General features: G+C 43.8%; 1 protein-coding gene across 1 annotated transcript in view; it reads right to left on the bottom strand.

Annotated features, from left to right (window-relative positions):
• Window positions 1–441: 441 nt before the first annotated feature.
• Window positions 442–12,406, bottom strand: part of sar1b (secretion associated, Ras related GTPase 1B) — a 47,940-nt gene continuing 35,975 nt past the window's right edge. The window contains exons 6-7 of the mRNA XM_077225053.1: window positions 4,851–4,982; window positions 442–1,484 (exon numbers count right to left, since the gene is read on the bottom strand). Of these exons, the coding sequence (XP_077081168.1) occupies window positions 1,368–1,484; window positions 4,851–4,982 (249 nt within the window). The 3' untranslated portion in view covers window positions 442–1,367. The remainder of the gene's footprint in view (window positions 1,485–4,850; window positions 4,983–12,406) is intronic.

The raw sequence follows: 12,406 nt of genomic DNA, 5'->3' as shown, positions 1-12,406 counted from the left end.
TTAATTGATTTAATTTGGCAGAAAATGCCTTGCACGCTATAAGTAGTTCAGCAGCGAGTTACACACACTAGCTGTACAGGAAACACACTCCTGGTTGTGTGCGATCATGCGTTTTAAACGAGGTGTGGCTTTAGGCGGGATCTTATAGCTTAGTTGCTATTGCTAGCCGCTTTCCAGGATTGCCTACCCTACCTAGCATACAAACTATATAGAAAATATTAACTGAAACCAAAAGCAAGTATTAAAGCATTAGTAATTGCTCCAGAACAGCGGCACTGAGCAGTCATGTGATCTGTCATGTGACGTCTCAGCAGGAAGATGGGCTAATGTTCACTCGTGTTTGAGTTGTAGTGGTTTTACTGCAGGAGAGCCTCATGTGTGAAGTTCCTCTCTCTCTCTCTCTCTCTCTGTGTGTGTGCGTGTATAAAGATGACCAAAAACTGACATCCAAAATATTTATTTCATTCAGCAAAAGAAGTGAACTCAACATGGCTTGCTTTAATTGCAAACATTTATTACAGGTTCTGATGGAAACAGCTGACCCGTCACAGATGGAGCGGGGAACGGCAGTGATGCATGCTGGGACAGCACAGAGTAACGCATGTGTGCCATTCCACCGCGACTCCACACACACACCGCCGGGGCATCTGGATGCTTTACACTATGTTATTTGTGTTTCCTTAAAAAAAACACTAACAAAAATGATTAATAATAATCATGGAACAAGGCATGCATAATGTTTTCATCCCTCTTATTCAAATTAAGAGCTATTCAAGGACAGCTTTAAAAAATCCATATACGGCATTTACATAAATTACATTTGTCCATGTCACCGATTAATAGCTGTCCTCGATGCTTCTGATCAAGGCAAGCTCTGTTAAACGTGTGTGTGTGTTACTCGATTAGCATATAATCATCTGTGTTTGAGTGATGTCACACAGCTTCATTTCCGACTACACCTCATTAAAACAGAACAGCGATTGGTCCATCAGTGTGGGAATGAGCTCGAGATCTTGGGAAAACTATAAACCGATATGCAACTGAAGATGGCCACATCAGCGGACTGCGAATCAGCAGCCACAACTTCATCTCAAAGCCTCGTCCGACAGGAAGTGGCACGCAGGAGGGGTCAGAGCACTTCCTGTGAGTAGGATGTGACGCGAGCGAGTGCTCTCGGGGCGAGGACGCGTGAAGAATCATTTACTGATGAACAGAAGACCAGCGGATGAACAATTTATAAACCTGACGTGTGTTGTGTTGAGTCCATGTGCAGAAGCACGGCTGGGTTCTGGTCTCGGAAAGAAGTAATGTGAGAAAGCAGTTGAAGTGTGTGTGTGTGTGTGTGTGTGTGCGGTGTGTGTGTTCCTCTAGTCGATGTACTGTGAGAGCCAGCGGAAGCCCTCTCCGTAACCCTGTCTCTTCAACACACTGCACATGAACACCTCGAGCGGCCGCGTGTTCAGGTCCTTCACTGCGATGGTGCCCTGCGGAGACACACACACACACACTCTTTATTTTTTTAACCACAGTTGTTCCCAGCAGTGCTGGTCGTAAACTCACGTCAGTGCTGGAACAGTGCACACACACCTTCACCCTTCCCTCACGGGTCACATGACCCGAATACCTAAAATTATATTTCCTTTTTTTTGTCCAGAAAGCCTATTTTATTTAATTTTGATAATATTTATTTCAATTTTTTAATGCAATTATTGGGGAATTTCATTTACCTTTAAATTACTAGATTTTATCAAGAAATAAATAAATAGTAATTTAAGCACATTCCTCACATTCAACTTAAATTTAACTCACAATTTCATGTAAAACCATTTTAATTCAGCTCTAAATATCTTACATCTTGTGGGAAATAAATAATATAAGATTATATTTCATGACTCTACATGGGCTTATATCTCTATTTGAGCAAATGAGCTGATAAAGTCAGTTAAGTGTGTTCAGATACACATGCAGATATTGTACAAAAATGTTTTAGCATTTTTAGTTTGAATTTTGAGCATTTTTATGTTTGTCTGTGTGTCCTGAAGCATTCCTCACACTCCACTCATTCCTGACGGTCAGATCGAGCCGCGAGGGAAGGATGTGTGACCGTTTTAAATTTCAACAAAACTCCTCCAATCCATTCAGTTTTTGTGTGTGTATTCGTGGTTTGAGTGCAACAAAAGTCCTGGGGTCTTGGACCCTAAGATGAACACTCAATTTTAAATTTTCAAAAAAAAAAGATATATAATTCCGTGTTGAAATGAGCCGACGGCCGGATGAGGAAGTGGGACACAGCGGTGTCTCAGCATTACTCTGCGATGAACTCGTCCAATCACAACACTGTCTCACACTGCACTGTCTCGCACGGCACTGTCTCGCACGGCACTGTCTCGCACGGCACTGTCTCGCACTGCACTGTCTCGCACGGCACTGTATCGCACTGCACTGTCTCGCACTGCACTGTCTCACACGGCACTGTATCACACGGCACTGTCTCACACGGCACTGTCTCACACGGCACTGTCTCACACGGCACTGTATCACACTGCACTGTCTCGCACGGCACTGTATCGCACTGCACTGTCTCGCACGGCACTGTCTCACACGGCAGTGTCTCGCACGGCACTGTCTCACACGGCACTGTATCACACTGCACTGTCTCGCACGGCACTGTCTCGCACGGCACTGTCTCGCACGGCACTGTATCACACGGCACTGTCTCACACGGCACTGTATCGCACGGCACTGTATCGCACTGCACTGTCTCACACGGCACTGTATCACACGGCACTGTATCGCACTGCACTGTCTCGCACGGCACTGTCTCGCACGGCACTGTCTCGCACGGCACTGTATCACACTGCACTGTCTCGCACGGCACTGTCTCGCACGGCACTGTATCGCACTGCACTGTATCGCACGGCACTGTCTCGCACGGCACTGTCTCGCACGGCACTGTCTCGCACGGCACTGTCTCACACTGCACTGTCTCACACGGCACTGTCTCACACTGCACTGTCTCACACGGCACTGTCTCGCACGGCACTGTATCGCACTGCACTGTCTCGCACGGCACTGTCTCACACTGCACTGTATCGCACTGCACTGTATCGCACTGCACTGTCTCGCACGGCACTGTATCGCACTGCACTGTCTCGCACGGCACTGTCTCGCACGGCACTGTCTCGCACAGCACTGTCTCGCACGGCACTGTATCGCACGGCACTGTATCGCACTGCACTGTCTCACACTGCACTGTCTCACACTGCACTGTCTCGCACGGCACTGTATCGCACTGCACTGTCTCGCACGGCACTGTCTCACACTGCACTGTATCGCACTGCACTGTATCGCACTGCACTGTCTCGCACGGCACTGTATCGCACTGCACTGTCTCACACTGCACTGTCTCACACTGCACTGTCTCGCACGGCACTGTATCGCACTGCACTGTCTCGCACGGCACTGTCTCGCACGGCACTGTCTCGCACGGCACTGTCTCGCACTGCACTGTCTCGCACGGCACTGTCTCGCACGGCACTGTCTCACACGGCACTGTCTCACACGGCACTGTCTCACACGGCACTGTCTCACACGGCACTGTCTCACACGGCACTGTCTCACACGGCACTGTCTCACACGGCACTGTCTCACACGGCACTGTCTCACACGGCACTGTCTCACACTGCACTGTCTCACACTGCACTGTCTCACACGGCACTGTCTCACACGGCACTGTCTCACACGGCACTGTCTCACACGGCACTGTCTCACACGGCACTGTCTCACACGGCACTGTCTCACACGGCACTGTATCACACTGCACTGTATCGCACTGCACTGTCTCGCACGGCACTGTCTCACACTGCACTGTCTCACACTGCACTGTCTCACACTGCACTGTCTCACACGGCACTGTCTCACACTGCACTGTATCACACGGCACTGTATCACACGGCACTGTCTCACACGGCACTGTCTCACACGACACTGTCTCACACGGCACTGTCTCACACGGCACTGTCTCACACTGCACTGTCTCACACGGCACTGTCTCACACGGCACTGTCTCACACGGCACTATATCACACGGCACTATATCACACGGCACTGTCTCACACGGCACTGTCTCACACGGCACTGTCTCACACGGCACTGTCTCACACTGCACTGTCTCACACTGCACTGTCTCACACGGCACTGTATCACACGGCACTGTATCACACGGCACTGTATCACACGGCACTGTCTCACACGGCACTGTCTCACACGGCACTGTCTCACACGGCACTGTCTCACACGGCACTGTCTCACACGGCACTGTCTCACACGGCACTGTCTCACACGGCACTGTCTCACACGGCACTGTATCACACGGCACTGTCTCACACGGCACTGTCTCACACGGCACTGTCTCACACTGCACTGTATCACACGGCACTGTCTCACACGGCACTGTCTCACACGGCACTGTCTCACACTGCACTGTCTCACACGTCACTGTCTCACACGGCACTGTGTAATCATGGGCAACAGCGGAGGAACAGCTCAGCAGCGCCACCTTGCAGTCACTCAACTATAACTATATACATATGCATTATTATACTTTTAAAATGGCCGACATTTCTGTATTTAAAATCCATATTTTTATTTTTTATCCTGGGTATGAAAAAAGTGCATTATAAATAAAATGGATTATTATTTTCATGCAATTCTCAGCACACTTGGTCAATGTTGTGCCAAGACACTGAACTGAGACTGCAGTGGCGAGGGCTTGAGATGTGTGTGTGTGTTTGGAGGGGTTGTGGGATTGAGGTGTGTGTGTGTGTGTGTGTGTGTGTGTGTGACCGCACCTTGCCCGTGGTCTGCCCGTACAGCCCGAAGATCTCGCGCAGCTTCTCCTCGCTGATGGCCTCAGGCTTGTCGATTTTGTTGCCGAGGATCAGGATAGGCACGTTCCCGATGGTCTCGTCTGTCATGAGTGCCTGTTATTGAGGCCCACACACACACACACACACACACACACACCCCCACACACACAGATCATGGGTTAACCGTGTCTGCGCACTGGAAACACACAGCGCTCTATAATCACTCCTGCGGGACACTGTCCTCAGCACATTACTTATACTACACTTATATTCTTATATGTAAATGTTAGAAAGGAATATATTAATATTTCCATTTTACGTTACCAGCGTGTCCTAACTACGCGCGATAAAAAGCTCTTCTCCATGTTAACCAAAGTTTGTGTGCTAACCAGCCGCGATGATTATATTTCAGAACCGGTTTATATTTTTCTATGACGTCGCTGGAACAACAAACACACGTGTGGCGATGATGATCTCAGCTAGTGTTTATGTGCTTTATTAAACGTTAAAAGCGTGTAATGTGACGGAGTATCATCTAGTGCTCCAGCTCTGTAGCTGTAAAAGCAACAATGGATAATTATTCACCTCAGATCTTGAAATTAAACAAATGGAAACAAGAACGTTCAAACTGTGAACAAACAATTGTATTTTTTGACAAAGATTGTGTAGTAACTCAGTAGCCTGTGTCTTTTTCATAATGTGTAAATCAGGGTATATACAGGAATCATGGAATTAAATTTAATACCTTTTAAGACCTTTTTCAAGACCCCTTCATACATTAAGACCTCATCGCCACTTCAAGTTTTAACCATTATCGGCGACACCTTACATTTATATACTGATTGTAAGATAGCACAACTAAACAGTCTTAGTTTGTGATAACTCCTTATCAGTACAAAATAATTCAGAAGGGTGGGAATGAAGCACAAGATAATTAATTGAATGACTGACCCAATGCAAGGTTTTTTAGAAAGAGAAACCAGAATTAGACCAATAAACAAAACAATTGACAAAACTTGAAGAGGGAAAATAAACCTCTCTGAGATAAAGAGATAATGAGTTCACAAAGTATATTAAAAGACGTATTTGTAACAACAACTCTTATACCTGTCTGCAAACCATAGCTCTTTTGTGGTACACTTCTCATGACAAACACCTGATGGTCAGACAGTTTCCTGTGATCACCACTGAGTGCTGGATTTGAGTGTCAGTAAACGAATATTCGAATTTTACTACGTTGCTTTGCTGGCAGTAAATGCTGTGAATCCATGATAAATCCCAATCACTTAATCGCAGTTATAATTAAATACACTGGGTGGCGCTGTGGAGCGTGTTGTTGATTGTATTTGATCACATGTCGTCGTCAGCCTGAAGTTTGGAATTACTTGGATGAAAATGATCTTACTAAATGATATTACAAAACGGAATTACTTTTAATCAAATTAATTAATGATACTGAGTTATAATACCACCACAATGAGAAAATCACATGAAATCCAACCAGCAGTCGAATGAGGAAAGACAGCTGTCCATCACTGCACTGACGACTGCAGTAGCGCAGCTGAATCCGAGTGAGCGAGATGATTACTTAGCAAAATGATTTCGACACATATGCTTCCTTTAAGTTTCGGTAAAGAAGCCGTCCTTAACAGAAAAGGCGAAGTGTTAGAAACTTTATCACTGTGTCCCTGCAACGTCTGTCAGCGGCAGCGCGTTTTCTACTCGAGCATGTGAAGTTTACTGTTTTTCTCAACTTGAAAGTGAAACAATATAAACAGGATAAATATTATGTTGACTCGAGTGTATACCTTCGTTCTGTACGATAAGTGGAACGGTCTGTTTTATTAGCGTTTTTCCCCTTTCGTACTGACTGATCATAAATGCTTCTTTACATTTTTGGTTTACACATATTGTTTAATGTTTTCAACTGAAAGAAAACCTGAAGATGCAACTTAAGCTTGTTGCGTATATTTAATTTCCCTATTAGTCAACGATGTTGTTTAACAACCGTGCGTACGGGACATATGCGCTATCACGCAGCAGTAAGTCATGAAGCGCGGTAACAGATGATGTCATATCTAGCAGGAGTCCATAAACTACACAGAACCCCACTATTCACCGACGCAATGTTTAAATTCTGACAAACTTTATACTTTATGGACAAATATACATAACGAAAAGATGATACAAGATTTAATACCTTGGAAATTGCCATTTAAGACTTTTTAATACTTTTTAAGGGCCTTAATTGATTATTCAACTTTTAATACTTTTTAAGACCCCGCGGACACCCTGGAAATGGTGTAATATTTGTGATTATGTACTCATGCATTATCTTGCGAGTGCGTCAGGATTACTCTCTGCTGCCGAGACTCCGCCCACACGAGGTTCTGATTGGCTGTGGGTTTGATTGTTTTTGAGCATCTCGCAGTGGCGGCGTGTGAACGGTGAGCCTCATCCTCACACACAGCGAGTGTTAAACTTCACACTTCAGTGAACAAGTGCTGCGCTGTTCAACTCTGAACCCTTATTTTATATTCCAATTTAAACCAATATTTTATATTTACATTTGAACCCTTATTTTAAATTAAGATTTTTTACATTTGAATCCTTATAAATTTTCAGATTTTAGTTTAAACCCTTGTCTATATTTGGACCCTGTATTTTGCACATAATGTTTAAATGAACCAGGGTTCGTACAGACTCTGTGAAATGAAATTCCAGGACTTTCAAGGACTTTTCAAGCACTACTTTTTTGGATTTCAAGGACTTCAATCGGCACTTATCAAACAATATCTTTATTATGATTTTTATTTATTTCATTTTATTTTTTTACTCAAATTAAATAAATGGTAACTGATGTTTCACTTCATAGAGTTCAATCCATTGACCAGCGCTGTCAGGCATGGAAAATCCCCTAAACCATTGAAAGGATATTGAAACTGATATTTTTCCCATTATATATTCCAATATATATGATTGACCTGAAGAATGAAAGTTGTATTATATACGTATTTAATATCATGCTTTATATATTAATATCATGAGAAATAGCTCTATATCTCAGACGGGCTGCAGCGTTGATTTAGCGTGAAAATTTTATTTTTTCAACAAAAAAACACCACAATATTTTGAATTAGGGATGCACCAATACCACTTTTTGCAGAACGAGATACCGATACCGTAACCGATCCCTGAATTTTCACTGCATTTGTAATTTTTAAATGTATTAGTAGATAAACCAAGAGAATATAAATCATATTGGTTGGCTTCATTTGTTCATCAAACATATATTTCTTTCAATTATTTTCATGCTTAACCCTCCAAACCCGATTGACGCTCTAGAGCGTCAAAGGACACACCCCTCAAATATCTATTTATAACTTCGGATCGGATCATGGTATTAACTTACTTTTTTTTTTATGAAAAAGCTGCCATTCCTCTGCATATACTGTGTTGACTTTCGCAAATTAAAAGCATTTTTTATTTTAGTGCAAATCTATTGCATTTTACTGCAAAACAAAGAAATATTTTATTCTGGTCTAATGATATGAAATGCTGTTGTGGTGTGTGAACCAATCACAGACATGTTTGTGAACCAATCACAGATCAAAAACAAAAGATGACGCTCTCAGACAAAGGGGAGGTGTTTACAATCACGCCAGGTGTGTGTGATAGCCATAACCGATGCAACGTGTTGTACACGGTCTTAGGACGCGCACAGTTGAAAGTTTTCAGATACAGCTCTTTTGTACTTCGCAAGATTCGTTTCGAAGAAAATATGGCACAACAGAGATTCTCTGCCGAGCAAGTCGCTGAAATGCTTTTTGCCGACAGTGAGGAAAATGAAATAGGATCCGATCCAGATCGGTTTGATTCAGAGGAAGAAGACCAAATATTCCACGGAATCGATCCATTTGAGGAGTAAGTGTGAATAATATATTACTGATAATATGTTTGTCTGATATATATTGTATCGTTTTTTAGTCAACTGATTTTATTATAGCTGTTCAGAAATAACGGAGCTGTAATCAAACAAGGTGTGCCGCGCGCGTATTCAAACAATGTGCGCCATGTGCGCCATGTGCGCCATGTGCGCAATCAAACAATTTGCGCGTTTTGGCCGCATGTAATCATCTTCATTTATAAGCTATTTCGTTTACTTTGTTTGTCTATTTTTATTGTAATATTTTTTTAGGAAAATGTTATTGTAGTTTTTCAGAAATAATGGTACAGGGCGTTATCTAAGGCCTGTACTATTTGTCTATATGAGAGGGGGTTTGCTTTAGACATTGTATTTACTCTTTGCATTTTATTGTAATGTTTTTTTTGGGAAACATTTTTGTAGCTTTTTAGAAATAATAGTGCAGTAAGCCTTATCTAAGGCCTGTACTATTTTGTCTACATGGGAGGGGGTTTTAGACATTGTATTTACTCATATACTATGATAAAGGCACCAGTAATAATTTTGTAGTTAGTCCTATGAGTTGAACATAAAATATGCACACATGATGATAAATAGCTAATCTTTATTAGTAAGGCTGTACAACTTTTGATATGTGGGAATCTAAACTAATGACAAAATCTGTGTGTTATAGTCTAAATCAGGAAACTGCAGAGCAGCCGAGTACATCTGCTGAACCCATGACCCCGACCGCTCGCCCATTTCCATCCAGCACCGCTTCTGCTCCTCCTGCAGCCCGCCGATCAAGGTCTCCTCCTGCAGCCCGCAGATCAAGGTCTCCTCCTGCAGCCCGCAGATCAAGGTCTCCTCCTGCAGCCCGCAGATCAAGGTCTCCTCCTGCAGCCCGCAGATCAAGGTCTCCTCCTGCAGCCCGCAGATCAAGGTCTACTGCAGCCCGCAGATCAAGGTCTACTGCAGCCCGCAGATCAAGGTCTACTGCAGCCCGCAGATCAAGGTCTCCTGCAGCCCGCAGATCAAGGTCTCCTGCAGCCCGCAGATCTATTTATCCTCCTCGGCCCGGCTCCTCCAGCACTGCCACAGAACCACCAACATCATCTGCGACCCCTGGCTTGAGGTCGCGTCCTAGGGGAAGGAGGCAGTCCCTTTCACCTGTCCGATGTCCAGCACCACCACCAGACCAGCTGGAACAAGGATGGAAGACTGAAAATGATCCTGATGTGGCCCCCATTCCACACAGGTTTTGCCCTAGACGTGAACCTGGAGTGCAATTGGACACCTCCGTAGAGCAAAGCCCCCTTGGCCTTTTCAAGCACTTTTTTAGTGCTGATTCAGTCAGGACATTGTGTGCCAACACAAACAAGCTGGCGGAGAGAAACATTGCTGCTGGGAAAAGGTACAAGTGGACCAACATCAACCCTGCGGAGATGTTCAAATTCATTGGCTTGGTTCTGTACATGGGTGTTCTAAAGCTCCCAGCAGTAAGTGACTATTGGAAGAGAAAAAACATTTTTTCTGTGAATTTTCCAAGCACTGTGATGTCAAGGGATAGGTTCTGTGCCATATCTTGGAATATCCATATGAGTGACCCAGAGGAAGATGTTGTGAATGACCAAAAGAAGCAGACAGCGCCAGATGAGTATGACACACTCTTTCGTCTGAAGCCATTGGTGACTGAGATAAAGGCCGCCTGTCAGTCTGCCTACCATCCCAGGAAGCAGCTTTCCATTGATGAGAGGATGGTGGCCACCAAGGCAAGAACTGGGATGACCCAGTACATGAAGGCGAAACCCACCAAATGGGGGATAAAGCTGTTTGTGCTCGCAGACTCCAGCAACGGTTATTCCTGTGACTTCAGCATTTACACAGGTAAAAGCAGGTTGGCCTCTGGGCAAGGGCTCTCATTTGACTCTGTGGTGGAATTGATGAGGCCATCTTTCCTAGGCAGTGGTTATCACCTCTACTGTGATAATTTTTACACCAGCCCAAAACTCTTCAGGCACCTGCTGTCCCTCAATTTCGGAGCCTGTGGAACCATACGTGAAGGGAGGAAGGATGCTCCAAAAACGAAACTAAACCAACTGCCCAAGAAATCCCCCAGAGGAACTCTCAGGTGGATAAGAGAAGATGGCCTTCTCTTCACTAAGTGGATGGACAACAGGGAGGTGGCAATGTGCAGCAGTGTCCATGTTGCTTATGATGGGGACACTGTCAAGAGGAAGCAGAAAAAGAGGGATGGATCCTGGGAGGAGATAAACATACCAGTACCAAAACCGATTGTTGATTACAACATCTACATGGGGGGTGTGGACTTATCAGACCAGCTGATCCAGTACTATTCAGTGCACCACACAACAAGAAGATGGTACAGAACCATGTTTTTTCATTTTATTGACATTGCTGTGACGAATGGCTTCATAATGTACAGAGAAATCCAAAAGCTGAGGAACACACCAGCCAACCAGCTCACCACCCACAGGGCCTACGTGGAGCAGCTCGTGGCTGAGCTGTGTGGTGTCACAGTCGGGGCTGTTCCAGTACAAAGGAGAACTGGGCATACACCTGTGCCAATCTCCACTCCAGTTACAAGGCTGAGGTGTGAGAAATGCAAGGCGGATGGGCTCCCAAGAAAAGACACCTCATGGAAGTGTAATGAGTGTGATGTGCCGCTCTGCCTGCAGCCAGAGCGCAACTGCTTTCAAATGTGGCACATGTAAGAAAAGCACATCAATATTGCAACTTTCCAATGCAGTGCGCAGTGCACAGTGCCATCTAGGGGTGGTTTTTGTATATTTTGTACATATAGACTGAGAATATTCCATTCTAATGACCATTGGGTTCCCTTCATATTCTTATTTCTGTTTTGTTCACAAAAAAGTATGGTGACTACAGTTACAGAAATGTAAATATTTCTTTTGTTTCTTTATATTTTTTCACCCAATTTTTTTTGCAAGTGTTCTAAAGCCTTTGGGGAATATTTTTTTGTTGTAAAATCCTTTGTTTATTTATGTTTCATATTTTTATATAATAAAAACAAAAAAAATAATTTCTGTTTTTGTATTTCTTGGTGATATATCACACAATAACTCATATAAATGTCTCAAAAAGTGTATTTTCAATGCATCCACATTGTAGGTGAGAATCTATAGAATCCAGAAATATGTCTCTTTTTACTCTGCTATGAAAATTGACCATTCCAGAAGCAAAAATATCAACATAGTGCCAGGTGGCCTTAAAACCCCTTAGGGTTTGAAGGGTTAATTAAGCCTGCTAAAATACATTGTATGAGCTTCAGTTACTGTACATTCTATTGCTCTATCATATTGTATCTTTCATTGAATAGCACAGCACATATTTAGACTAGAGCAGCTCCAGAAGGGTCAGTGCTGAGGATTGGGTCAGTGCTGAGGATTGGTGTCAGTGCTGAGGATTGGGTCAGTGCTGAGGATTGGGTCAGTGCTGAGGATTGGGTCAGTGAAATATCAATTATTTAATTCAATTTTGATACTACAACAAAAAACTGCCAGCCTAATTAATGTGAATTTAAAACATTATTAAAGGTAAGCAGTCAGCAACAATATAAGAACGAATAATCAACTTACAAATAAATACGATA

Source organism: Siphateles boraxobius, unplaced genomic scaffold (genome assembly GCF_051911475.1).
Source record: "Siphateles boraxobius isolate OS27281-9 unplaced genomic scaffold, OSU_SipBor_1 125, whole genome shotgun sequence".
In the NCBI taxonomy this organism is placed as follows: Eukaryota; Metazoa; Chordata; class Actinopteri; order Cypriniformes; family Leuciscidae; genus Siphateles; species Siphateles boraxobius.
This window is presented reverse-complemented; position numbering and strand designations above follow the sequence as displayed.